This window comes from Amblyraja radiata, chromosome 43, assembly GCF_010909765.2.
Source record: "Amblyraja radiata isolate CabotCenter1 chromosome 43, sAmbRad1.1.pri, whole genome shotgun sequence".
In the NCBI taxonomy this organism is placed as follows: Eukaryota; Metazoa; Chordata; class Chondrichthyes; order Rajiformes; family Rajidae; genus Amblyraja; species Amblyraja radiata.
In genome coordinates this window covers 6,206,224-6,234,088 of record NC_045998.1, presented here as the reverse complement: position 1 = coordinate 6,234,088, position 27,865 = coordinate 6,206,224, and the positions used below count along the sequence as shown (strand labels likewise).

The 27,865-nt window shown below is 48.9% G+C and overlaps 2 protein-coding genes across 6 annotated transcripts in view; one reads left to right on the top strand and one right to left on the bottom strand.

The window, feature by feature from the left end:
- Nucleotides 1-2,970, bottom strand: part of LOC116968079 (cohesin subunit SA-2-like) — a 95,445-nt gene extending 92,475 nt beyond the window's left edge. For 2 of the 5 annotated variants that reach the window (XM_033014702.1, XM_033014707.1), the window contains exons 1-2: nucleotides 2,883-2,945; nucleotides 387-554 (exon numbers count right to left, since the gene is read on the bottom strand). In XM_033014702.1, the coding sequence (XP_032870593.1) occupies nucleotides 387-544 (158 nt within the window). In that variant the 5' untranslated portion in view covers nucleotides 545-554; nucleotides 2,883-2,945. Of the gene's footprint in view, nucleotides 1-386; nucleotides 555-2,794; nucleotides 2,843-2,879 lie in introns of those variants that run through there. The other 3 variants (XM_033014703.1, XM_033014705.1, XM_033014706.1) reach the window with 3 other exon arrangements.
- Nucleotides 2,971-12,110: 9,140 nt separating this feature from the next.
- fis1 (fission, mitochondrial 1) lies at nucleotides 12,111-27,074 on the top strand. Its single transcript, XM_033014658.1, has 5 exons — nucleotides 12,111-12,205; nucleotides 17,727-17,859; nucleotides 20,011-20,087; nucleotides 23,597-23,702; nucleotides 26,691-27,074. Exons 1-5 carry the CDS (start codon nucleotides 12,161-12,163, stop codon nucleotides 26,786-26,788), a joined length of 459 nt encoding a protein of 152 aa, XP_032870549.1. The 5' UTR covers nucleotides 12,111-12,160; the 3' UTR covers nucleotides 26,789-27,074.
- The last annotated feature ends 791 nt before the right edge of the window (nucleotides 27,075-27,865 follow it).

The following is a 27,865-nucleotide window of genomic DNA, read 5'->3' as shown; positions in this document are numbered from 1 at the left end:
GGCCTTGGAAGTAGTCTTTGGAAACGGATCTGCCGACTTCCGGCCGAGCTGGAGTTCCAGGGAGCAAATTCGACTTGCCAAGTTGGCTATGGGAAGGCATCTGCCGGCTCGACCACAAGGGGCCCGACTGCAAGGGGCATCATGAGAGGAATCTGGTCCAGAGGAGATTTACAAGAATGATCCCAGGAATCAAAGTTGGGATCGAACCCAGGTCTCTGCCGCTGTGAAGCAGCAAGTCTACAGCTGCACCACTGCGCTGGATGAAAACTGCGTCTCCCTGACCGGGATTCAAACCGGGCCCGCGGAAGTAAGAGCGCAGAATCCTAATCACATCAGGGAAGCTAATGTGCGTGGTGGTGGCGGGCACTCCCACAATGGCTACTTACTCTGAGTCCGTGTCCTGTCCAGCTAGCAGCTCCGCCACTTGCTCTCCACGGAAGTAGGAGGGGCTGGAGAGCTGCGACCCTGCTCTGCTCCCTCCAACAGGCGAGGAGAGCACGCTCTCCGAGTCCTGGGAAACTTTCCTCGATCTCAACGTCGGCATGGTGCAACCTGTGAAGCAGAGGGGCAGGTGTCAACAGGGTCAGGCATTCCACAGATCTTTTGTTCCATCTCTTTCTCTATGGCACCTCCTCACACAAACCTCTCCAACTTCCGATGTGACTAATCACTATCTCCCCGTTTTCTCAACCTCAGTCACCCTGCTATAGGAAAGACACCATTGGGCTGGAAGGAGTCCAAAGATTTACGAGGATGTTGCCAGGTCTAGAGGGCCTGAGCTATAGGGAGAGGTTGGACAGGCTAGGACTTTATTCCTTGGAGTGCAGGAGGATGAGGTGCACAAAATCATGAGTTGGAATATAATGGGTGAATGCAGTCTTTTACCCAGAGTAGAGGAATCAAAAACAAGAGGACACAGGTTTAAGTTGAGAGGGGAAAGGTTTAATAGGAACCCGAGGAGGAACTTTCTCCAAATATATGGTACAAGCTGCTAGAAGAGGTTGTCGAGACAAGTCTAATAACATCCTGAGAGGACAGGTACGTGGATAGGAAAGGTTTAGACAGATAGACACAAAGTGCTGGAGTAACTCAGCGTGTCAGGCAGAAATCTCTGCAGAAAAAGGATGGGTGATCTTAAGAAGGGTCTTGAGCCGAAATGTCACCTATGGATTTTCTTCAGATATGCCGCTTGACCTGTTGAGTTACTCCAGCACTTGATGTCTATCTTTGGCTCGAGGGGCTAGTGGAATCATGGGATATAGGGAGAAGGCAGGCACGGGTTATTGATTGGAGACGATCAGCCATGATCACAATGAATGGCGGTGCTGGCTCGAAGGGCCGAAGGGCCTCCTCCTGCACCTATTTTCTATGTTTGGCATAAATCAACATCTGCAGTTCTTTATTTCAGATTAAGGTATGGCGATATATGGGCCCCAATTGGGACTGTGGGCATGGATGAGTTGGGATAAAGGGCACGTTTCCTTGCTGTATCCCCTGCCTCACGTCTCTTCCTTAACACTTCCACCACTCTCCGCAGCAATCACCACTCAGTCCCGCACTCCTCATTTTCCAGTCCGTGCATCTTCATACCACCTTCTGCACTTTCTCGCCAACACTTCTCTTCTGCCACCACACCCTCCAGACATACCCCCGTTTGTTCACCCCTTCATCTCCACCCAACCTGCCACCCTCACCCTACCACCCACCCGAATCTCCCCTCCAAAACCGCCTCCTTTCTCCAGATTTTCCGCTTCTATTCCCTGATCTTTGACTTCTCTCGCTTCATCCCTCAACCTACATCCCCATAGCAGAACGTCGCGGAGCTGGAAACTGGAAGTATCCCACCAACATCTATTGCAACAAGTGATGGCTCCCACTGATTGTCGCCGCAAGCTTGCGCCCTTGTCAGGACGGACGATGACAGTGATGTCAACATTTGAAACATGGAAGATGGACACAAAAGAAGACGACTTCCCTCCTCCTCACCCTTTCTCCACCTCTCCCCAACACTGCCCCCTCCGGTTTCCTCCATCACCCCCTTCTTCCCTCCCATCAGTGCCCTGTCCGCACATCTCATCTCTCATACCAGCCCTTCACTCCATCCATTACCTCACTCTCTCCCTCCCCTTGTAATATTCTTCTCTTCCCCTACCTACTCTGCACCGTTGCCTCACTCTCTGCTCTCCCACTCCTTCCCCCCCCACCACCCACACCCCCAAACCCACAGCCCTTATTGTCATTCTTACCTCCTGCCCTGTTAACTCCCTCCCCGTTACTGCCACCTCCACTCTTCTCATTTATTACCTCCCTCTTCCATACCCCTTACACATTGCTATAACACTCAGCCCCACCTCACTCCAACCTCACCCACACACCTTACCACACACCCCCTCGCCTCACTCACAACCCCTTTTCCCTCATCCCCATTACCTCTCCCACATCACTCCCTGCCCTCTCTGTTCTGCAACCATCATTTCAGTTACCTCTCCCTCACCTCCCCTGCTCTCTCCCTCAGTCCACCCTCACCCAGACAGTCCCTCACCCAGACAGTCCCTCACCCAGACAGCCCCTCACCCAGACAGCCCTCACACAGACAGCCCCTCACCCAGACAGTCCCTCACCCAGACAGTCCCTCACTTCCATACACGGACCGACCCTCCCTCCCTCACTCACTGACTCCAACACTCCCTCACCTGGACAGACTCTCGCCTCTCCCTCACCTCCCCCACGCCCGGTCACTCACTCCCTCCCTCACTCACTCACCTCTTCTACACTCAAACGGACCCTCACTCACCTCCCCCTCACGGACTCGCCCGCTCCTTCACTCACCCTCACTCGGACACTCTCTCCCGCTCCTTCACTCACCCTCACTCGGACACTCTCTCCCGCTCCTTCACTCACTCGGACGCCGCTGTTCTCCCGCGCTTCTAAATCTGGCGCCAAGGAACAAGCCCCGCGTCCCGCATGACGCGTCGGAGTACCGCCCACTGTACCGCCGCCATCTTTGACACTGTCGCCCGTCTCAGGGCGGCGCCATGTTTGTGACAGGCAGAACCCGGTCTGCCCGCGGCTGCGTCGTTCGCCATTATTGAGACAGGCGCTGGCCCCCAGGCGGCGCCATGTTTTTGACAGGCAGAACCGGTGTGCCCGCGTCGTTCGCCATCTGTGATGCAGGCGATGGGCCTCCAGGCAGCAGCTTTCTGCGACGCCATGTTTATGACAGGCACGCCGGTGCGTCGCTGCTGCTTCATACGCCATCTTTGATGTTGGCGTTTTCACGAGTGAGAGAGTCTGTGACTAAAAGGAAGTTCTTTGGAAGGAGATGAGGAGAAATTTCTTTAGTCAGAGGGTGGTGGATCTGTGGAATTCTTTGCCACAGAAGGCTATGGAGGACGTCAGTGGATATTTTTAAGGCGGAGATAGACAGATTCTTGTTTCTTGACTGGTGTCAGAGTTTATGGGGAGAAGGCAGGAGAATGGGGTTAGGAGGGAGAGATATTTCAGCCATGATATGGCGGAGTAGACTTAATGAGCCGAATGGCCTAGTTCTACTCCTATCACATGACCTTTTGATCTTAGGGCTTAGGTATAGTGTCGGAAGGAAGTGCAGATGCTGGTTTAAACAAAAGGTAGACACAAAAAGCTGGAATAACTCAGCATGTCAGGCAGCATCTCTGGAGAAAAGGAATAGGTGACGTTTCGGGTCGAGACCTTTCTTCAGACCCGCTGAATTACTCCAGCTTTTTGTGTCTGCTTAAGTATAGTGATATACAATGCATTCAGAAATTATTCCAACCCCTTTGTAGTAGCCATTTGGCTTGTTTTGTGTGTCATTAATTATGGCATGTGTCTTTAAATTTTAGACTGCCCGTTGTATTGTGGGTGGGATTTATGACGTCTTTTAGGGCGTGTATGGAGCTAAGTTTCTGGCGCAGAAGCTTAGTTTAGTTTAGTTTTGGACCAGCATGAGGAAGGCATACCCTTTGACCATGCGGAGGGTAACGGAGACACGAGGAGTTTTCTAACCTTTAAAGCGATATGCTGGAGTTCGATGAAGATTATTGTGTACGAGTCGGAAGAAGTTTGGATGTATACCTTATTGTTTTTCATCAACAATAAAGAATCTATTCATCAAAAAAATGTGTTATGAAGATTTATCTGTGAAGAAGCTCTGAAGGTCTCTGACGGAAAGCTCACATGCGTATAACACCATTCTCCTTAATCATGCAGTCCACTTAGTGGCTAGAGGGAGTAATCTTTTGAACGATTTAAAATTCTGCCGCTACACCCTTCATTTTTCCATATTTTGTTACGTTACGGCCTTATTTTAAAATGGATTAAATTTTTTTTATCATCTATCTATACTCAATACCCCAGAATGAAGAAGCGAAAACAGGTGTTTAGAAATGTTTGCGAAGTAATGAAAAAGAAATGTGAAATATCAGATTTACATTAGTATTCAGACCCTTTGCTATGACACTCAAATTTGAGCTTATTGTTCATCCTGTTTCCATTGATTATCCCTGAGATATTTCTACAACTTGATTGGAGTCCACCAGTGGTAAATTAAATTAATTGTACATGATTTGGAAAGGCGCACACCTGTCTATATAAGGTCCCACAGTTGACAGTGCATGTCAGAGCAAAAGACCAAGCCATGAAGACGAAGGTATTGGCCGTAGACCTCCGAGACAGGATTGTGGCGAGACACAGATATGGGGAAGGGTATAAAACAATTTCTGCAGCATTGCAGGTCCAGAAGAGCACAGTGGCCTCCGTCATTCTTAAATGGAAGAACTTTGGAATGACCAGGACTCTTCATAGAGTTGGCCGCCCGGCCAAACTGAGCAATCGGGGGAGAAGGCCCTTGGTCAGGGAGGTGACCAAGAACCCGATGGTCACTCTGACAGAGCTCCAGAGTTCCTCTGTGGAGATGGGAGAACCTTCCAGGACAACTATATCTGCAGCACTCCACCAATCAAGTCTTTATGGGAGAGTGGCCAGACGGAAGCCACTCCTGAGTAAAAGGCACATAAAAACCCGCTTGGAGTTTGCCAAAAGGCATGAGAAACAAGATTCTCTCGTCTGATGAAACCAAGCGTCACGTCTGGAGGAAACCAGGCACTGCTTATCACCTGGCCAATACCATACTTACGGTGAAGCATGGTTGTGGCAAGATCATGCTGTGTGGATGTTTTTCAGCAGCAGGAACTGGGAGACTAGTCAGGGTCAAGGGAAAGATGAACGGAGCAAAGTACAGAGAGATCCTTGATGAAAACCTGCTCCAGAGCATTCTGGACCTCAGACTGGGGTGGAGGTTCATCTTCCAACAGGGCAATAACCCTAAGCACACAGCCAAGACAATGCAGGAGTGGCTTTGTGGCAAGTCTGTGAATGTCCTTGAGTGGCCCAGCCAGAGCCTGGACTTGAACCCGATCGAACATCTCTGGAGGGACCTGAAAATAGCTGTGCATCGACGTTCCCCTTCCAACCTGACAGAGCTTGAGAGGATCTGCAGAGAAGAATGGGAGAAATTACCCAAATACAGGTGTGCCAAGCTTGTAGTGTCATACCCAAGAAGAATTAAGGCTGTAATCGCTGCCAAAGGTGCATCAACAAAGTACTGAGTAAAGGGTCTGCATACTTATGTAAATGTGATATTTCAGTTATTTCTTTTTAATTACTTTGCTAATTTCTAAACATCTGTTTTCGCTTTTTTATTATGGGATATTGTGTGTAGATTGATGATTTAAAAAAAAGTGAGTTTAATCCATTTTAAAATAGGGCTGTAACGTAACAAAATGTGGAAAAAGTGAAAGGGTCTGAATACTTTCTGAATGCACTTCTTCTTCTTGCGTTTGAGTCAGCAGAAGTCCACAGCAGGGTGATGCCATCCGGCTCAACATTCGTAGGTGCCCGCCCTAAAAAGGTCGCCATACTGCGGCCCTGCTGCTGTCTCTGTTGTCGTTCGCCTGACTGAGGTCAGTTGACAGGGCGGGGAGGTCGACAACATGAGCCCCTCTGAATGCACTGTATATATAGTATACATAAGTATAGTAATGTAGCTGACTCCCACAGCTATTATTAAAACTGACTCCCACAGCTATTATTAGAAAGATTATCGACTGATACCTATTATAAACCTATTGACTCCCACAGATATTCTTAGTCTATTTTAGTTTAGAGATACAGCGCAGAAACAGGCCCTTCGGCCCACGGAGTCCGCACTGACCAGCGATCCCCGCACATTAACACCATCCTACACACACTAGGGACAATTTACACTTATACCAAGCCAATTAACCAACAAACCTGTACGTCTTTGGCATGTGGAAGGAAATCGAAGATCTCGGCGAAAAACCACGTGGTCACCATCTGGACAAAGTACAAACTCCGTAGTCGGGATCGAACCCGGGTCTTTGGCACTGCAAGCGCTGTAAGGCAGCAAATCTACTGCTGTGCCACAGTGACGAGTGTATTCAAAATACTTTGAGGACTGCATCGGTGCTACCTCCCGCACCCATGCAGAACTCACGGGCTTCATTAACTTCACTCCTAATTTCCATCCTGTACTCAAATTCACTTGGACCTCAGGCACCTCCCTTCGTTCTCAGACACCTCCCTACCGTTTCTTGATCTCACCGACTACATCACAGGAGATAGACTATCGACTGATATCTATTGTAAAGCCACTGATTCCCACAGTTATTATGATATTAACTCCCCCCCATTCCCACACTGATCTCCTTGTCCTGGGCCTCCTCGATTGTCAGAGTGAGGCCCAGCGCAAATTGAAGGAACAGCACCTCATATTTTGCTTAAGCAGCAGTATGAACATTGACTTCTCTAACTACATGTAACCTTTGCTTTCCCTCTCTCTTCATCCTCCCCCCATTCCCTGTTCTCCAACTAGTCTGACTGACCTCGTTTACATTTTATCTCTGTTTACTTTATTGTTACCTTCTCCAAGCCTCTGTATCTCCCTCTCCCCTGACTCTGGTCTGAAGAAGTGAATGAAATGTCACCCATTCTTCTATCCAGAGATGCTGCCTGGCCCGCTGTGTTATCCCAGCATTTTGTGTCTATCGCAAGTACAGTGATACGTACTGAACTATGAACAAAAATGAATTTCCCTGTTGCTCGGTACATGTGACAAATAAAATATCATTGAAACCTTCATAGACACTTTCAGACAGGAAGATATGATATAGTTTTATAGTATTTTTGGTTAAGCCACATGTGGAGTATTGGTTGACCGATTGGTCGAATGTTGATGCTTTGGAGAGGGTACAGAGGAGGATTACTAAAATGCTGCTTGGATTTGAGGGTATTAGCTACTAGGAGACGTTAGACAAGCTTGGATTGTTGTCTCTGGATTGTCAGAAGTTGGGGGGGGACACCTGAGAGAAGTTTATAAAATTATGAGAGGCAGCATCTATGGATATAATATAACATCTGTTGGAGGGAATTTTGTGTGTAACCTGTATCCTGTTTCTGTATCCATCGAGATACAGCACAGAAACAGGCCCTTCGGCCCACTGAGTCCGTGCCGACCAACGATCTCCGCACACTAATGCTGTCCGACACGCACGAGGGACAATATACCCGAGATGAAGATCTCTGAGATAATCCATGCGGTCACGGGGAGAACGTACAAACTCCATACAGACAGCACACCCAGTCGGGATCGAACCCGGGACTCTGGCACTGCAAGCGCTGCAAGGCAGCAACTCTACCGTTGCGCCACCGTGCCGCCCCTAACATATAAACTGTTTTTTAAAAAATTTATTACATTGTTTACAGAGTACTATGTTTACATATTCCGTTGTGCTGCTGCAAGTAAGAATTTAATTGTTCCATCTGGGACATATGACAGCAAAACACTCTTGACTCCTAAGAGAGATCGATCGTCTGATTGAATGGTGCCAGAATAACAACTATGCTCTTAGCTTCAGAAAGACCAAGGAGCTGTTTCCACTAGTGGGAGAGTTTAGGACTGGAGGTCATAGCCTCAGAATTAAAGGACGTTCTTTTAGGAATGAGATGAAGAGATATTTCATTTGTCAGAGGGTGGTGAATCTGTAGAATTCTTTGCCACAGAAGGCTGCGGAGGCCAAGTCAGTGGATATTTTTTAGGGCAGAGACAGATAGATTCTAGATTAGTATGGGTGTCAGAGGTTATGGCGAGAAGGGGGTTAGGAGGGAGAGATTGAATTGCAGAATAGACGTGATGGGCCAAATGGTTTAATTCTACTCCTATTCCTTATGACCTTATGAGCTGTTGACTTCAGGGAGGGAGAGCCGAAGATCGATGAACCTGTCTTCATCGAGGGGACAGTGGTGGAAAGAGCCAACAACTTCAAGCTCTTGGGCGAGCATATCCCTGATGATCTGACCTGGGTACAGCATATTGATGCGATCACAAATGAATGGTGAATGGAGATTGAAGCTGAAAAATGCGAGGTGTTGCATTTTGGAAGGTCAGACCCTTCACAGTGAGTGTTAGGGCCCTGGAGCATTTTGTAGAGCAGAGGGATCTAGGAGTGCTGGTGATGTGTAGGAAGGAAATGCAGATAGACACAACATGCTGGAGTAACTCAGCGGGACAGGCAGCATCTTTGGAGAGAAGGAATGGGTGACATTTCAGGTCTAGTCCCTTCTTCAGGCTCTTTATTCGCGGAAGCATTTGTTGAGGGTGCGGATCTGGCGTCGAAAGAAGTGCAGTTGGTATTCATTGGGCCTGCTGGTGCCAGCGCATCACAGCCAGTGTAGAATGCAGGGCCTGAAATGAGAGCTGTTGTGAAAAGCGACAGATCGACTGTTGGAACCTGTAATCTGGGTTGGGTCTGAACTGAGAGGCCTGGAACCGGAGCTGGAATCCCTGAGGTAGAAGATGGAGGCGCAGGCAAGTACCGAGAAAACAATCTGCGATCAAAACCAGCACACGCAGTTCTTCCCTACCTACACAAGGAAATGCAGATGCTGGTTTAAGCTGAAGATAGACACAAAAGGCTGGCAGCATCTCTGGATAGAAGGAATGGGTGATGTTTTGAGCCAAGATCTTTCTTCAGTTCAGGAACATTGGTTCCTTCAAAGTGGCGTCACAGGTAGAAAGTGTGGTCAACAACCCTTTCGGTACGTTGGCCTTCATCAGTCAGCATATTGAGTATAGAAGTTGGAAGTTATGGAACAGTTGCACAAGGTGTTGGTGAGGCCGCATTTGAAGTCCTGCGTTCAGTTTTGGTCATCCTGCTATGGGAAGTATGTTGTCAAGCTGCAACGTGTGCAGAGAAGATTTACGAGGAAGGGCCCCGACCCAAAACGTCACCTATCTACGGGAAGAAGGGTCTCGATCTGAAACATCGCGTATCCAAGGGAAGATGGGTCCTAATCGAAAACGTCACCTATCCATGTTCACCAGACATGCAGCCTGACTTGCTGAGTTACTCCAGCACTTTTTTGTCAAGTCAAGTCACATTTATTTATATAGCACATTTAAAAAACAACTCTCGTTGGCCAAAGTGCTTTACATTTGTTATAAGAATAGTATAAACAAACAAACTACATACATATATACATACAGCCCTCGCTCAGTGGACGTCAGGAAAGGCATGGGAGTATAGATACGTTTTTAGTCTTGACTTAAAGGAGTCGATGGAGGGGGCAGTTCTGATGGGAAGGGGATGCTGTTCCACAGTCTAGGAGCTGCAACCGCAAAGGCGCGGTCGCCCCTAAGCTTATGCCTAGACCGCGGGATATTCAGCAGCCCCAAGTCGGCCGATCTGAGGGACCTGGAGGTGAAGTGGTGGGTGAGAAGACTTTTAATGTAGGAGGGGGCAAGCCCATTGAGGGCTTTATAGACATAGAGGAGGGTCTTGAAATGTATACGGAACCGCACAGGGAGCCAGTGGAGAGAGACCAGGATCGGGGTGATGTGGTCCCTTTTTCGGGTGCCCGTCAGGAGTCCCGCTGCGGTGTTTTGGACCAGTTGCAGGCGGGACAGGGAAGATTGGCTGATGCCAGTGTAAAGAGAGTTGCAGTAATCTAGGCTGGAGGAGATAAATGTGTGGATGATCTTTTCGAGGTCATCAAAGTGGAGGAATTGTTTTATTTTAGCTATCGTCCGAAGCTGGAAGAAGCTAGCTTTTACCACGACATTGACTTGTTTGTCTAATTTCAGTGCTGAGTCAAATATCACGCCGAGGTTTTTGACGTGAGGTTTGAGTAGTGGGGTAAGGCTTCCAAGGCTACCTGCTATCATTTTGATTGAGTCCGAGGGGCCGAGAAGGATGACCTCAGACTTACTCTCATTTAGTTGGAGGAAGTTCTGGGCCATCCAGCACTTTATATCCTCGAGGCAGCGGGTAAGGTTAAGCAGATTTGATTGTTTTTTGGGCTTCAGGGGGAGATAGAGTTGTGTATCGTCTGCGTAGCAATGAAAGGAAATGCCGTGCCTTTCAATGACTTGGCCTAAGGGGAGCATATACAGGGAGAAGAGAATGGGACCAAGGATGGAACCTTGTGGAACCCCACAGTCGAGATTAGCTGGGGAGGAGAAAGAGTTGTCTATGTTAGTCGAACATATGTTGTAACCCAACATCTGCAGTTCCTTGTTTCTACTTCTAGATTGATGAAGATGTTGCGAGGATTCCAGGTCCTCAGCTCTAGGGAGAGATTGGGCAGACAAGAGTTAATCGGCATCTGAGATACAGATGGTGGTGGTTATATGGAACGAGCTGCCAGAGGAGGTAGTTGAGGCACGGTGTAACAGCATTTAAAAGATTCTTGCAGAGGTACATGGATAGGAGCGTTTTAGAGGGTTATGGGCAGGTGGGAGTAGTGTAGATGAGGCATCTTGGTCAAGGTTATGTGTAAGAAGGAAGTGAAGATGCTGGAGTAACTCTGCAGGACAGGCAGCATCTCTAGAGAGAAGGTATGGGTGATGTTTTGGGTTGAGACCCTTCTTCAGATGTTCTCAGATGTTCCTCAATGTTATGTTTTGTGATGTCTATAAGCCAAGATAAAGAACGGAGACGGCGCTTTATGTTGTAGTTCTCTTTTATTTGTTCTGACTATTATAATGGCTTCTGCAGGCTTCTCATTCAAAAAAAGATGACATAACAATATAACAGTCAGCATGGACAAATTGGACCAGAGGGCCTGTTTCCCTGCTGTGTGAGTTTATGATTGTTCACTAACCATGATTATTTGTGTATAAAATCATGAGAGGAATAGATCGGGTAAATACAGAGTCTCTTGCCCAAGTAAGAGAATCGAGGAGCAGAGGACATAGGTTTAAGGTGAAGGGAAAAAGATTTAATAGGAACCTGACGGTTTTCCACACAAAGGGTGGAGGGAATATGGAACGAGCTGCCAGAGGAGATAGTTGTGGCAAGGAGTATCGCAACGTTTAAGAAACATTTGGGTGGGTACATGGATAGGACAAGTTTAGAGGGAAGGTACACAAAAATGCTGGAGAAACTCAGCGGGCGCAGCAGCATCTATGGAGCGAAGGAAATAGGCAATGTTTCGGGCCGAAACCCTTCTTCAGACACGTTGCCTATTTCCTTCGCTCCATAGGTGCTGCTGCACCCGCTGAGTTTCTCCAGCATTTTTGTGTACCTTCGATTTTCCAGCATCTGCAGTTCCTTCTTAAACAAGTTTAGAGGGATATGGGCCAAATGCGGGCAGGTGGGACCAGTGTAGACGGGACATGTTGGTCGGCGGGAACAAGTTGAGCCGAAGGCCCTGCTTCCACTATATATGACTGTGAGTCGTGTGTAGGAAGGAACTGCAGGCTGTGCTGCTTTACACTGAAGAGAGACACAAAATGCTGGAGAAATTCAGTGGGACAGGCAGCATCTCTGGAGAGAAGGGATGGGTGACGTTTTGGGTCAGGGTCTGGAGATGCTTCCTATCCGGCTGAGTTACTCCAGCATTTTGTGTCTATCTGTCAGTCCAAGACCACACTCTGACTGTCATTTATCCCCAATTATCACCACTGCCAGCACTAAAGATGGCGACGGCGGCCGCAACAGCGGCTTCACTGCCCACAACAAGGATGGCGCCCGCTGCCGGCAGCACACACGCATGCACGCAGCGTGCGCGGTGACGTCGGGCACGCCCACCGGACGGTGCATGAAGGTGGAGTTCCGGCAACATGGAGGCGATCGTCAGTGAGACCGTGTCTCCCGGGGACCTGCTGGTACTAAGGGGGGGGTGGGGGAGGGAGAGAAAGGGGTGGGAGAGAATGGGGAGGGAGAGGGAGAGAGAGAGAGAGGGAGAGAGAGAGAGAGGGGGAGAGTGAGAGAGGGGAGGAGTAAGAGAGGGGAGGAGTAAGAGAGGGAGGGAGGGAGAGAGAGATGGGGGATTGGGAGGGGAAGGGCGGGGAGAAGTGTTGAGGTGGGGGGTGAAGGATAGGGGTGGGGCTAGGGGAGGGGATGGGGTAGGCCACAAGACGGTGGAGACTCAGGAGGAGAGGGGAGGAGAGGAGTGATGGGGGAGAGGAGGGGTGGGGAGGAGTGGTGGGGGAGCAGGAGGAGTGGAGGGGAGGGAAGGGTTGGGGAGGAGGAGTGGAGGGAGGGAAGGGTTGGGGAGGAGGAGTGGAGGGGAGGGAAGGGTCGGGGAGGAGGAGTGGTGGGGAGATTGGAGGGGAGGAGGAGTGGTGGGGAGACAGTGGGATGGTGAGGGGAGGGGTGTGGAGGAGGGAGGAGAGGTGAGGGAACGAGGCAGGAAAGGGGAGGGGGGTGAGGATGGATGGCAAGAATTTTGGGGAGGGGATAGTAATGCGAGGGTGCAGGAGGGTGGGGATGGAGGGGAGGGGACAGGAGAGAATTGACGGCATAGGACAGGGAGAAGGGGAGGGGAGAGTTAAGGAACGGGACAGATAGGAGGTAAGGGAGGGTGAGGGGTGGACCTGGAGGGTAAGGTCATAAGGTCATGTGATAATTATAATAATAATAATAAATTTTATTTATGGGCGCCTTTCAAGAGTCTCAAGGACACCTTACAAAAATTAAGCAGGTAGAGGAAAAACATGTAAGGGGAATGAAATAAATAATAGAGACATGACTAGTACACAAAGTAAAGACAGAATACAATTCAAAACACAATATGAGGCAATTAATGCACAGATGAAAAGGGAGGGGGACATTCTTCCTCTTCTTCTTTCTTTATTTATATAGCACATTTTTAGTCAACTTGCATTGACCCCCAAAGTGCTTCACATAATTACATTCACACACACAGGCAAAGGTGGGTGAAGTGTCTTGCCCAAGGACACACACAGGCAAAGGTGGGTGAAGTGTCTTGCCCAAGGACACACACAGGCAAAGGTGGGTGAAGTGTCTTGCCCAAGGACACAACGACAGTATGCACTCCAAGCGGGATTCGAACCAGCAACCTTCCGGTTGCCAGCCGAACACTTAGCCCATTGTGCCATCTGTCTAAGGATCTAAGGATAGGCAGAGGTGAAGAGATGGGTCTTGAGGCGGGACTGGAAGATGGTGAGGGACATGGAATTGCGGATCAGTTGGGGGAGGGAGTTCCAGAGCCTGGGAGCTGCCCTGGAGAAGGCTCTGTCCCCAAAACTGCGGAGGTTGGACTTGTGGATGGAGAGGAGACCGGCTGATATGGATCTGAGGGACCGTGAGGGTTGGTAGGGGGAGAGGAGGTCAGTGAGATATGGGGGGGCCAGATGGTGGAGGGCTTTGTAGGTGAGGATCAGGATTTTGTAGGTGATCCGGTGGGAGATGGGAAGCCAGTGAAGTTGTTTGAGGACTGGAGTGATGTGATGCCAGGATTTGGTGTGGGTGATGAGTCGGGCGGCTGCGTTCTGGACCAGTTGGAGTCGGTTGATGTAGGTGGAGCTGATGCCAAGGAGAAGTGAGTTGCAATAGTCCAGTCGGGAGGAGATGAAGGCATGGATGAGTCTTTCAGCAGCGGGAGGTGTGGGAGAGGGTCTGAGTTTGGCGATGTTGCGGAGATGAAAGAAGGAGGTTTTAATGACATGGCGGATGTGAGGCTCAAGGGAGAGGGTGGAATCAAAGATCACGCCAAGGTTGCGGGCCTTGGGAGATGGGGAGACAGTGGTGCCGTCGATGGTGAGATTGGGATTTTTGATTTTGCTGAGTGTGGCTTTGGAGCCTATGAGGAGGAATTCTGTCTTATCGCTGTTGAGTTTGAGGAAGTTATGTTGCATACAGGTTTTTATAGCTGACAAACAGGAGTTGATATGGGAGAGGGGGGGGGGTTGTGGGGGGATTTGGTGCCGAGGTAGATCTGGGTGTCATCGGCGTAACAGTGGAAGTCCAGGTTGAAGTGGCGGAGTATCTGACCAAGGGGGAGGATGTAGATGATGAAGAGGAGGGGGCCGAGTACGGAGCCTTGGGGAACGCCTTGAGTGACTGTGGCTGTAGCAGAGGTGTGGTTGTGGAGAGAGATGAAGTGGGATCTGTTGGAAAGGTAGGAACGGAGCCAGCTGAGTGCAGAGCCTTCAATGCCGAGGTCTTTGAGTCTGGTGAGCAGGATGTTATGGTTCACTGTATCGAAGACTGCGCTCAGGTCGAGGAGGATGAGGATGTTGAGGGAACCAGTGTCAGCAGAGGTGAGGTCGTTGAGGACTTTGAGGAGAGCAGTTTCTGTGCTATGGAGGGGGCGAAAGCCAGATTGGAGGGGTTCAAGTAGGTTATACGCATGGAGGTGGGAATGAAGTTGCGACGCAACGATACGCTCCAGGGTTTTTGAAAGAAAGGGGAGGTTTCAGATTGGGCGGTAGTTAATGAGAGAGGAGGGATCAAGACCAGGTTTCTTTAAGATTGGTGTGACAGCAGCAGTTTTGAAAGCGGAGGGGACAATTCCTTGGGACAATGAGGAGTTGAAGAGATTAGTGAGGTAGGGGCAGAGAACGGGGAGGCAGGACTTCAGCAGGGGAGTGGGGAGAGGGTCGAGGGAGCAGGTAATGGGTTTGGAAGAGCTGATGAGTTTGGAGATTTCAATAGGGGTGACCAGGTCAAACTGGTAGAGGAAGCAGTGTGGTGGAGGGGTAAGGAGGTCAGTGGAGATGTTGAAAGGAGGGGCCTTGGTAGGTGGTGGAGTAGATGCTGGGGAGTCGGGTACAGGGGATAAAGATTGATAGATGGTGCTGATTTTATCAGCGAAAAAGTGGAGGAATGAGTTGCAGAGAGCCGGAGTAGAGGTAGGGAGAGTGTTTGCTCGAGGCTTGAGGAGGTTGCCCACTGTGGAGAAGAGGGTTCTGTGGTTTAGGCAGGGATCAGTGAATATGGAGGAGAGGTAGGCAGATTTTGCAGCAATGAGGGCATCTTTGTAATCAGTGAGGTTTGATTAGATAGGAGTATAATTAGGCCATTCGGTCCATCCGCCATTCAATCAGGTCTGATCTACCTCCTATCCCCATTCTCCTGCCTTCTCCCCATAACCTTTGACACCCGTACTAATTAAGAATCTATCTCTGCCTTAAAAATACCCACTGACTTGGCCTCAACAACCTTCTGTGGCAAAGAATTCCTCAGATTCAGCACCCTCTGACTAAAGAAATTTCTCCTAATTTTCTTTCTAAAAGAACGTCCTTTAATTCTGGGAATAGTCGTAGACTCTCCCATTAGTGGAAACATCCTTTTCACATCCACTCTATCCAAGCCTTTCACTATTCTGTACGTTTCAATGGGGTCCCCCCACATTTTTCTGAACACCACCTACCACAGACCCAGTGCCGACAAACACTCATCATATAGGTTAACCTACTCATTCCTGGGATCATTCTATTAAACCTGCTCTGGACCCTCTCGAGAGCCAGCACATCCTACCTCAGATATGGTGCCCAAAATTGCTCACACGGAGGGGAGGTGGAGGGGTGATGATGTGGAGGCTATGGGTGTGGAGCTGAGGGATGGGGTCGGATGGGGAGGTGGTGGAGTAGGGAAATGGGTGGGATGTGGCGGCGGGGACAGAGCAGGAGGGGAAGAGGGTGGAGCAGGGGAAAGGGTGGAGCAGGGGAAAGGGTGGTGTAGTTTAGAGATACAGCGCGGAAACAGGCCCTTTGGCCCACCGCGTCCGCACAGACCAGCGATCCCCGCAGCGCGTTCCAGGCACCCACTACCGAAAAAGACTTGCCCCGCATAGCTCATAATGTCACAGAGTCACAGAGTGATACAGCATAGAAACAGGCCCTTGGCCCAACTTGCCAACATATCCCTGCTACACTAGTCGCACCTGTTTGGCACTTAGACTCAAAATGCTGGAGTAACTCAACAGGACAGGGAGCATCTCTGGAGAAAAGGAATGGGTGACGTTTTATGTCAAGGCCCTTCCATGTAAGCCAGCTCTTTGTATCTCACAACAGGAAAAAGATACTTGGACACGTACATGGATAGGAAAGGTTTAGAGGGATATTGGCCAAACACTGGACTAGCTTAGATGGGGCATCTTGGTTGGAATGGACGAGTTGGTCTGAAGGGCCTGTTTCAGTGCTGTATGACTCGACGATGAGGGCAATGTTTGCACCCAGCAGCAGGCAGAAACATGTTGACAGTTTTTGCTCTAGTACTTTTCCTTTTACTGTCCTGTTGACGATATGTACATTTTACCTATAATGTAAGACTTTGTGTGTATGTGTTGATCTGCCTGAGATGCTGCTACATTGTACCTGCACCTCCACACACGTGTGCATGACAGGTGCAGCAGGCAGTGAAGAAAGCGAATGGCATGTTAGCATTCATAGCAAAAGGATTTGAGTATAGGAGCAGGGAGGTTCTACTGCAGTTGTACGGGGTCTTGGTGAGACCACACCTGGAGTATTGCATACAGTTTTGGTCTCCTAATCTGAAGAAGGACATTCTTGCCATAGAGGGAGTACAGAGAAGGTTCACCAGACTGATTCCTGGGGTGTTAGGACTTTCATATGAAGAAAGACTGGATAGACTTGGCTTGAACTCGCTAGAATTTTGAAGAGTGAGGGGGGATCTTATAGAAACTTACAAAATTTTTAAGGGGTTGGACAGGCTAGATGCAGGAAGATTGTTCCCGATGTTGGGGAAGTCCAGAACAAGGGCTCACAGTTTAAGGATAAAGGGGAAATCTTTTAGGACTGAGATGAGAAAAACATTTTTTACACAGAGAGTGGTGAATCTCTGGAATTCTCTGCCACAGAATGTAGTTGAGGCCAGTTCATTGGCCATATTTAAGAGGGAGTTAGATGTGGCCCTTGTGGCTAATGGGACCATGGGTTATGGAGAGAAGGCAGGTACAGGATACTGAGTTGGATGATCAGCCATGATCATATTGAATGGCGGTTCAGGCTTGAAGGGCCGAATGGCCTACTCCTGCACCTATTTTCTATGTTTCTATGTTTCGAAACTAGACTTTACTTTAGACTTTAGAGATACAGTGGAAGAGCAGGCCCTTCGGCCCACCGATTCCCTGCCGACCAGCGATTACCTCACACACTAGCACTATCCTACACACTTTGGACAATTTACAATCTTTACCAAAGTCAATTAACGTACAAACCCGCACATGTTTGGACTGTGGGAGGAAACCGGAGCATCCGGGGAAAACCCACGCGGTCACATGGAGAACGTGCAAACTCCGTGCAGACAGCACCCGTAGTCAGGATCGAACCCGGGTCTCTGGCGCCGTGAGGCAGCAACTCCACCGCTGCCCTGACTTGACCCTGTTCTCTCGTAACTGCTTTGTTGACTTTATTGCAGAAGTTTGAGAAGAAGTACAACCAGGAGTTGAAGCAGGGCTCCCTGTCCAGAGGCACGCAGTTTGAATACGCCTGGTGCCTGATCCGGAGCAAGTACCCTGGAGACATTATTAAAGGAGTCGCCATTTTGGAAGGTGAGCAAGGAAGTGCGGAGACTTCACGTACGATGCGATACGATAGAACTTTATTTATCCCAGGAGAGAAATTGATCTGCCAACAGTCATAAAACACAAGATAGATGAAACATGAAATTAAAGTGACGAGTGGCAAAGATTGGGGTTGTTCAAAGATTGGGGAGGGAGGAGGGGGGGAGGGGAGTTAGCTACCCCATGACAGAAGGGGGAGGAGTTGTACAGTTTGATAGCCACAGGGAAGATGGATCTCCTGTGGCGTTCTGTGCTGCATCTTGGTGGAACCAGTCTGTTGCTGAAGGTGCTCCTCATGTGCGGGTGTCAGGGGGTGAGCTGTATTGTCCAGAATGCTCCGCAGTTTGAGGAGCATCCTCCCCTCCAAGACCAACCTCCCATGAATCCAACTCCGCCCCTAGGAAGGAGCCAGCCTTCCTGATGAGTTTGTTAAACCTGTTGCCGTCCGCGGTCTTGGCCCTGCTGCCCCAGCACACACAACAGCGAAAAAGATGGTACTGGCTACCACCGATTGGTAGGACATCTGCAGCATCTTACTGCAGACGTTGAAGGAGTGGAGTCTTCTCAAAAAGTACAGCCGGCTCTGTCCCTTCTTGTACAGGGTCTCAGCGTTCCTGGTTATCCAGATTGTGGAGCTGTGGGACTATCTTGCCATGATAGCGTTTGAGATGTGGGGGTGAGTGAGGTTGGTTGATGCAGGAGTTTAGAAACATAGAAAATAGGTGCAGTAGTAGGCCATTCGGCCCTTCGAGCCTGCACCGCCATTCAATATGATCATGGCTGATCATCCAACAGTATCCTGTACCTGCCTTCTCTCCATACCCCCTGATCCCTTTAACCACAAGGGCCACATCTAACTCCCTCTTAAATGTAGGCAATGAACTGGCCTCAACTACATTCTGTGGCAGAGAATTCCAGAGATTCACCACTCTCTGTGTGTAAAATGTTTTTCTCATCTCGGTCCTAAACGATTGCCCCCTTATCCTTAAACTGTGACCCTTTGTCCTGGACTTCCCCAACATCGGGAACAATCTTCCCGATGTTGGGGAAGAGGGAAGGACAGATCAGCCATGATTGAATGGTGGAGTGGACCCTGGAATTGTCCCTAGTTTATAGAGAGTGGATGATAAAGTGGGATAACACAAAACTACTGAGAGTTTAGTTTAGTTTATTGTCACGTGTACTGAGGTACAGTGAAAAGCTTTTGTTGTGTGCTATCCAGTCAGCGGAAAGACTTTACATGATTACAATCGAGCCGTCCACAGTGTAACGATACAGGATAAAGTAGATAATGTGAATAACGTTTAGTGCAAGGTAAAGTCCGATGAAAGATAGTCTGAGGGTCTCCAGTGAGGTAGACAGTATATCAGGACGGCTCTCTAGTTGTTGATAAGATGGTTTAGTTACCTGATAACAGCTGGGAAGAAACTATCCCTGAATCGTTTTCACACTTCTGTGCCTTTTGCCTGATGGGAGAGGGGAGAGGAGGGAGTGGCCAGGGTGCGACTGGTCCTTGATTATGCTGCTGATCTTGCCGAGGCAGCGTGAGGTGTAAATGCAGTCAGTGGAAGGGAGGTTAGTTTGTGTGATGGTCTGGACTTTTTGGGTCAAGACCCTTCTTCAGGCATGCTCTATGACTATGACTGACAGATAGCACTATGGGAACTTCACTCGCCCCCCTGCAGGAACTATACATCAGGAGGTGCAACTCCAGAGCCAATAAGATCATGGGAGACACCTTCCACCCCAGCAACAGACTGTTCCAGCTGCTACGTTCAGGCAAACGCCTCCATTGCCATGCTGTGAGAACGGAGAGGTTGAGAAGGAGTTTCTTCCCAGAGGCCATTAGGACTGTAAACTCCTATCTCACCAGGGACTAACTTTACTGTACCACTCTACTGCTTTTTTTTTTTTAATTGCTGTTTTTTTCCCTTTTTCCTTCCGCCCACAATATTTAATATGAAAAAGAATATGTGATTCTGGTCCATTCTGTAGTTTGTTTGGTTGTTTGTTTGTTTGTCCTTTTGTTCAATCCGCGAGCATTGCCACTATTCATTTCACTGCACATCTCGTATGTGTATGTGACGAATAAACTTGACTTGACTTGACACTATAACTCTCCTGTCTCTCTCCATTCAGAGTTGTATCCTATTGCAACCAAAGAGGAACAGAGAGATTACATGTTCTACTTGGCTGTTGGGAATTATCGGTTGAAGGTGAGTAACTCCAGTTCCTTATCACTTCAGCCACAGTACGGTGCAATAACTACACATGACACAAATGTGGAAACTACTTTATTTATGTAGTTCATGATCCCAAATCCTTTAGGAAGGGTTATTGAATTGCAAAAGGTTATCATAGAGTCATACAGCACGGAAACATGCCCTTCGGCCCAATCTGCCCATGCATAGTTTAGTTTAGAGGTACAGCGCAGAAACAGGTCCTTCGGTCCACTGAGTCCGCACCGACCAGCGATCCCTGCACATTAACACTATCCTACACACACTGGGGAACATTTATACATACACCAAGCCAGTTAACCTGCATACCTGTTCGTCTTTGGAGTGTGGGAGGAAACCGAAGATCTCGGAGAATGTACGAACTCTGTACAGACAGCGCCCGTAGTCGGGACCAAACTCCGTATATCTCCGGCACTGCAAGTGCTGTAAGGTAGCAACTCTACCGCTGCGCCACCGTGCCGATCAAGATGCCCCATCTACACTACTCCAACCTGCCCGCATTTGCTCCATATCCCTCTAAACCTATCCTACCCATGCTCCTGTCGAAATGTCTTTTAAATGTTGTTATAATCCCTGCCTCAACTACCTTCTCTGGCAGCTCGTTCCATACACCCACCACCCGCTATGTGAGGAAAAAGTTGCCCCTTGGGTTCCTATTAAATCTTTTCCCTCTCATCTTAAACCTATGCCCCTTTTTCTTGATTCGCCAACCCTAGTTAAAAGACTGCATTCACCCTTTCTATTACCCCTCATGATTTTGTACACCTCTACCAGATCACCCCTTATAGTCCTATGCTCCAAGGAATAAAGTCGTAGCCTTTCCCTACACCTCAGGCCCTCAAATCCAGGCAAACATCCTTGTGAATGTTCTCTGCACACTTTCCACCTGCACTCTTGTTGTGAAAAGTTAGTGCAAAGTTAACGAGCAAGAATGCCACTTGCTGCTTCGTTTTGTCCAGTGCATGTTTGATGTTTGATTCAGCTGCCATTTACTAAAAGGTACTTTGAAATGATTTGCTGTGAACAACTTTATTTTATGCAGGAATGGTTCAATTGATTGTAAAAGCTTGTCCTGAAAGGTTAGTGTAAAGTTAATGAGAAAAAATGAGGCTGAAAGTAGTCTCAACTTGTCTGCATGGTGGTGCAGCAGTAGAGTTGCTGCCTTACAGCGTCAGAGACCCGGGTTCGATCCTGACTATGGGTGAAGTCTGTACAGAGTTTGTACGTTCACCCCATGACCTGCGTGGGTTTTCTCCGGGTGATCCGGTTTCATCCCACACTCCAGAGATGTACAGATTTGTAGTTTAATTGGCTTCGGTAAAATTGTAAATTACCCGTAGTGTTTATGTTCATTTGATTGTAAAACTTGTCCTGAAAAGTGAGTGAAAAGTTAAGGAGAAAGAATGCTGTGTGCAGGATTGTGTTAGTGTTTGGGGATCGCTGGTCGGCGTGGACGTTTGGGCCAAAGGGCCTGTTTCCACGCTGTATCTCTAAAACTAAAACTAAAAACTACTCTACACTGGAAGTTGTGTTTGATTCAACAGTCAATAACTAAAAAGCTACTTTAAATGACATCAAAGGACAAAGTACTGGAGTAACACAGCGGATCTTGCAGCATCTCTGGAGAACATGGATAGTTAATGTTTCGGATTCAGACTCTTTTTAGAGATACAGCGCACACTAACGCTCTTCAACACCCACGACCAGGTTGCTCAGAGCACAGCAGTGCCTCGTCCAAAGCCGGAGATATTGTAACATGTCTAGCCAAAAATGTGGGCCCCCCCGGGCTCCGCGGCCCATGTACGTCTCTCCTGCCACTCGCCCACCTCGCTCATGTCAGCCGCTTCCGCAAATCCTTAAATTCCGACTGCCGCCGGGGGCAGGACATGGCCTTACTTGCTGCGCTGGGCGACACTCATTCACTGCCCGGTCCTCCAGAATGCACCGAGCCATAGCCTGATCCATGCCGGTCACCAAGGCGAATTCGGCAGACACATTAATGGCAGCGTCGCAACGCTTCCGACACCACTGACGGCCCGGGACTCTTGCACTGAGGCTGCTCCAAAGATACTAGAGGAGTTCCTCTAGTATCTTTGGGCTGCTATATGGCCGGAGCTGCACCGAGCGACTCGCCAGCCCGGCAAACACTTGCCAGCCCCGGCTCCCCGTCCGCATCTGCCCCCGACGCTGCTTCCTTCCCTCCCTCAGCCCTGGCTCTCCAACACCCGCGGCCCATGCAGTTGATATGAGTTTTGAACTCTCGTTGATCACAGAATTTCTCATGACAGCGTGAGAAATTTGTGATCAGCGTGAGAATTTGGCCAATTGCGTGATTCTCACGCTCAATGCGTGAGTGTTGGCAGCCCTGCAATTAACCTACAAATCTTTGGAGTTTGGGAGAAACCGGAGCACCCCGGATAAAATGCACACAGGTCAGGGGGAGAACGGACAAACTCTGTACAGGTAGCAGCCGCAGTCAGTATTGAACCTGGGTCGATGGCAGCTTCCAAGATGGCGCCCAACCCAGGTAACTATTTGTGTGCTAGCCACAGAAGAAGATTTACAATCACATATTACAATCGCTTATAAATCTCCATTCCTACAGCAACTTTTCTTTCTCTAACTATGATCTATACATTGTAAATAGCTCGATTCTAATCACGTTTCGTCTTTCCACTGACTGTGTAGCACGCAACAAAAGCTTTTCACTGTACCTCGGTGCAAGTGACATTAAACTAAACTGTAACTGTAGCTGGCGCTGCAAGGCAGCAACTCTGCTGCTGCGGCACTGTGCTACTTGAAAGAAAGAAGCCCTTCTTCAGACCATGCTGTAGACTTGTCAGAGTGAGGCCCAGCGCAAATTAGAGGAACCGCACCTCATATTTTTCTTGGGTAGCTTACACCCCAGTGGTATGAACATTGACTTCTCTAACTTCAAGTAGCCCTTCCTTACCCTCTCTCTTCATCCCATCCCCCTTCCCAGTTCTCTGACCAGTCTTATGCCCCTGTCCCATTTAGGAAACCTGAACGGAAACCTCTGGAGACTTTGTGCCCCACCCAAGGTTTCCGCGTGGTTCCCGGAGGTTTTTGTCAGTCTCCCTACCTGCTTCCACTACCTGCAACCTCCGGCAACCACCTGCAACCTCCGGGAACTGCATGGAAACCTTGGGTGGGGCGCAAAGTCTCCAGAGGTTTCCGTTCAGGTTTCCTAAATGGGACAGGGGCATTACTGTCTCCGACTACATTCTATCTCTGTACCGCCCCCTCCCCTGACGTCAGTCTGAAGAAGGGTCTTGACCCGAAACATCACCCATTCCTTCTCTCCAGAGATGCTGCCTGTCCTGCTGAGTTACTCCAGCATTTTGTGTTTATCTTCAATTTAAACCAGCATCTGCAGCTCTTTTCTACACGTGTTGTAAACTATGTTTTGATGGGCTGTGCCCTGTTCTCTCTGAGTTGTGACAAGGCTGATCTTTTTTTTTCAGGAGTACGAGAAGGCGTTGAAGTTCATCCGCACCATGTTGAAAAATGAGCCACGCAACCAGCAGTGCTTGGAACTGGAGAAACTCATCAACAAGAAGATGCAGAGAGGTGAGGCTCGGACTGCTGACGTAGAACTCCCCGCACAGCACAGTCGCAGGGGCTTTGCAATCCACCTCTGCGTTAAGATGGTGCATGGTGGCACAGCGGTAAAGTTGCTGCCTTACAGCGCTTGCTGTGCCGGAGTCCCGGGTTCAATCCCGACTACTGGTGGTGTCTGTACGGAGTTTGTACGTTCTCCCCGTGACCTGCGAGGGCTTTCTCCGGGTGCTCCGGTTTCCTCCCACGCTCAAAAGACGTGCAGGATTACAGGTTAATTTGCTTGGTAAATGGAAAAAAATTGTCGCTAGTGTGTGGAGGGTCGTGTTGGCATGCGGAAATCACTGGTCGGCGTGGACCCGGTGGGCCGAAGGGCCTGCTTCCGCGCTGTATCTAAAAACTAAACTAAACTAAAATTAAGAGTAAAACACACAGTACTGGAGGACGTCAGTGGGTCATAGAGTGATACCGCATTGAAACAGGCGCTTTGGCCCAATTTGCCCACACCGGCCAACATGTCCCAGCTACACTAGTCCCACCACTAGTCCCACATAAGTGACAAGAGATCATTCGGCCCATCAGGTCTACTCCGCCATTCAATCATGGCTAATCTATCTCTCCCTCCTAACCGTATTCTCCTGCCTTCTCTCCCCGTAAACTCTGACACCCGCACTAATCAAGAATCGATCTATCTCTGCCTTAAAAAATCCACTGATGGCCAGTATCCCTCCAAACCTGTCCTATCCATGTACCTGTGGAAATGTTTCTTAAATGTTGTGATTGTACCAGCCTCAACTACCTCCTCCGGCAGTTTGTTCCATACACCCATCACCCTTTGTGTGTAAATAAACAAAGTTACCCCTCAGGTTCCCATTAACTTTTTCTCCCGTCACCTTAAACCCATGTCCTGTGGTTCTCATTTCCCCTACTCTGGTCAAGACTCTGTGCATCTGCCCGATCTATTCCCCTCATGATTTTGTACACCTCTATAAGATCACCCCGCATCCCCCTCCAAGGAATAAAGCACTAACCTGCTCAACCTCTCCCTGTAGCCCAGTCCTGGCGATATCCTGGTAAATCTTCTCTAAACCCTTTCAAGCTTGACGACATCTTTCCTATAGCACAGTGACCAAAACTGAACACAATACTCTAACGAGAAGGAATGTGTGACGTTTTTGGTCAGGGCCCTTCTTCAGACGTCTCGACCCGAAATGTCACCCATTCCTTCTTTCCAGAGATGCTCCCGCTGAGTTACTCCAGCTGTTTGTGTCTATCTTCGGTTTAAACCAGCATCTGCAGTTCCTTCTTACACATTACTCTAAATGTGGCCTCACCAATATGTTAAGTAACTTGACCTTCCAACTTCTATACTTTCTTAAGAATAGGAATAGAATTAAGCCATTCGGCCCATCAAGTCTACTTCCCCCATTCAATCATGGCTGATCTATCTCTCCTTCCTAACCCCATTCTCCTGCCTTCTCCCCATAACCTTTCTACACCCGCACTAATCAAGAATTTATCTATCTCTGCCTTAAAAATATCCACTGAGGGCCTATATCCCTTTAAACCTGTCCTATCCATGTGCCATTCTAACTGTTTCTTAAATTTCGATGGTCCCTGCCTCAACTGCCTCCTCCGGCAGCTTGTTCCATACACCCGCCACCATCTGTGTGAAAAAGGTACATCTCAGATTCCTGTTAATTTTTTTCCTCTTCGCCTTAAACCTATGTCCTCTTGTCCTGGATTTGCCTACTCTGGGCAAGAGACTCTGTGGGTCAGGTGGCATCTGTGGAGGTGAAGTGGGTCTTCAGACTGACTTGCTAGGAGGGGATGTGTAGGAAGGGACAGCAGATGCTGTTTACACCGAAGATGGATACAAAATGCTGGAGTAACTTAGCGGGACAGGCAGCATCTCTGGAGCAAAGGAGTGGGTGACGTTTCGGGTCAAGACCCTTCCTCAGTCTGAGAGTCAGGGGAGAGGGAGACACAGAGATATAGAAGGGTAGATGTGTGAAAACAACAGCTCGGTGCAGATAAGGAAATGAGAAAGTTGGAAAAGCTGCCTCACCCGCTGAGTTTCTCCAGCATTTGCAGTTCTTTCTTAAACAAGCTGGAAAAGAGAGGGGGGGGGGGGGCAAAGCCTGGTGGAGGAAGAATCCGCAGATGCAGGTTTAAACCGAAAAAGGACAAAAAATGCTGGAGTAACTCAGCGGGACATGCGGCATATCTGGAGAGAAGGAATGGGTGACGTTTCGGGTTGAGACCCTTCAGACTGTGTGCCGAGTTGGTTTCTCCCATTCATATTCGGGACTCCATTCTGGTGGCTGGCAGGACAGAAAGGTCAGTGTGGGAATGGAGAGGTGGAGTGAAAGTGTTTGGCAACCACGGGATCATGTAGGCCCAGGCGCAGGAGGATGAGTGGTGATCTTGTAGAGGTGTATAAAATCATGAGAGGAATAGATCAGGTCGATGCACAGAGTCTCTTGCCCAGAGTCAGTGAATCGGGGACCAGAGGACATAGGTTTAAGATGAAGGATAAAACATTCTGAGGGGTAACACTTTCACACAAGGGGCGGTTGGTGTCTGAATCGAGCTGCCAGAGGAGGCAGGGACAATCCCGACGTTTAAGAAGCAGTTAGGTACATGGATAGGACAGGTTTGGAGCGATGTGGGCCAAACGCGGGCAGGTGGGACTAATATAGCTGGTCATGTGGGCAAGTTGGCCTGTTTCCACACTGTATCACTCTGATGCTATGATTCTAGGTGGACTGAGCGGAGGTGTTCAGGGAAACGATCGGCCCACTGACTTTCCTCTCCTCCCTCAAGTAAAGTCAAGTCAAGTTTATTCGTCACATACACATACGAGATGTGCCGTGAAATGAAAAGTGGCAATGCTCGCGGACTTTGTGCAAAAAGACAAACAAACAACCAAACAAACTACAAACAGAATGGAACAGAATCACATATTCTTTTACATATTACCTCTCCTCCTCTCCGCAGATGGTCTGCTGGGCATGGCGATCGTTGGAGGTGCCATCGTTGGCCTGGCTGGGATGGCGGGGCTGATCGGACTGGCCGTGAGCAAGGGCAAGTCCTGACCCACGTGGCGGGCGAAGGTGCCAACGCCCCCCTCCAGCCATCTTGCCTCTCGTCTCACACTGAAGCAACTAGATACGGACTCTTGGGTTGACCGGATTTTTTTCTGCATCAAAGCTTAATGATGGAAGTGATTGTTTGATGTACGTATAATATTTAATTACCTAATATTGTATCATTGACTGTCCCTTCAGCGGTGGTCCAGTTATTCCTTCGGGAAGAAGAAGACTGCGCCAAACGTTGTAAATAACTGCTTTCTAAAATGAATAAACGTAGCCACGGAGTTTGGTGAAGTGTCAGTGGGATCTTGTTTTGCCCGGGGTCCGGCTGGAATCTGCTGCGTTATTTGCATCATGGACAGTGTGGAAACATGCCTTTCTGCCCAACTTGCCCACGCCGACCAACATGTCTCAGCTGCACTAGTCCCACCGGCCCGCATTTGGCCCCTATCCCTCCAAACCTGTCCATTTCCATGTACCTGTCTTAATTGCTTCTTCAATGTTGCGATAGTCCCTGTCTCAACCACCTCTTCCCGGCAGCTCGTTGCATGCACCCACCTCCCTTTGAAAGTGGTGCGTCAGTGGATAGAGTGGTGAAGAGGGCGTTTGGCGCTCTTGCCTTCACTGGGAACGGTGTTGGGGACAATTCTGGAACACTGTTTCTCTGGAACATTGGAGGTGAGGGGAGACATGGAAACAGAGAAAATAGGTGCAGGACTAGGCCATTTGAACCTTTGTGCCAGCACCGCCATTCAATATGATCACAGCTGATCATCCAAAATCAGTACCCCGTTCCTGCTTTCTCCCCATATCCCTTGATTCCTTTTGCCCTAAGAGTGATATCTAACTCTCTCTTGAATACATCCAGTGAATTGGCCTTCACTGCCTTCTGTGGCAGAGAATTCCACAGATTCACAACTCTCTGGCTGAAAAAGTCCTAAATGGTCTACCCCTTATTCTTAAACTGTGACCCCTGGTTCTAAACTCCCCCAACATGGGGAACATTTTTACCTACTTCTAGCCTGTCCAATCCCTTAAGTATTTTACTTTTCTATAAGATATCCTCTCATCCTTTAAAAT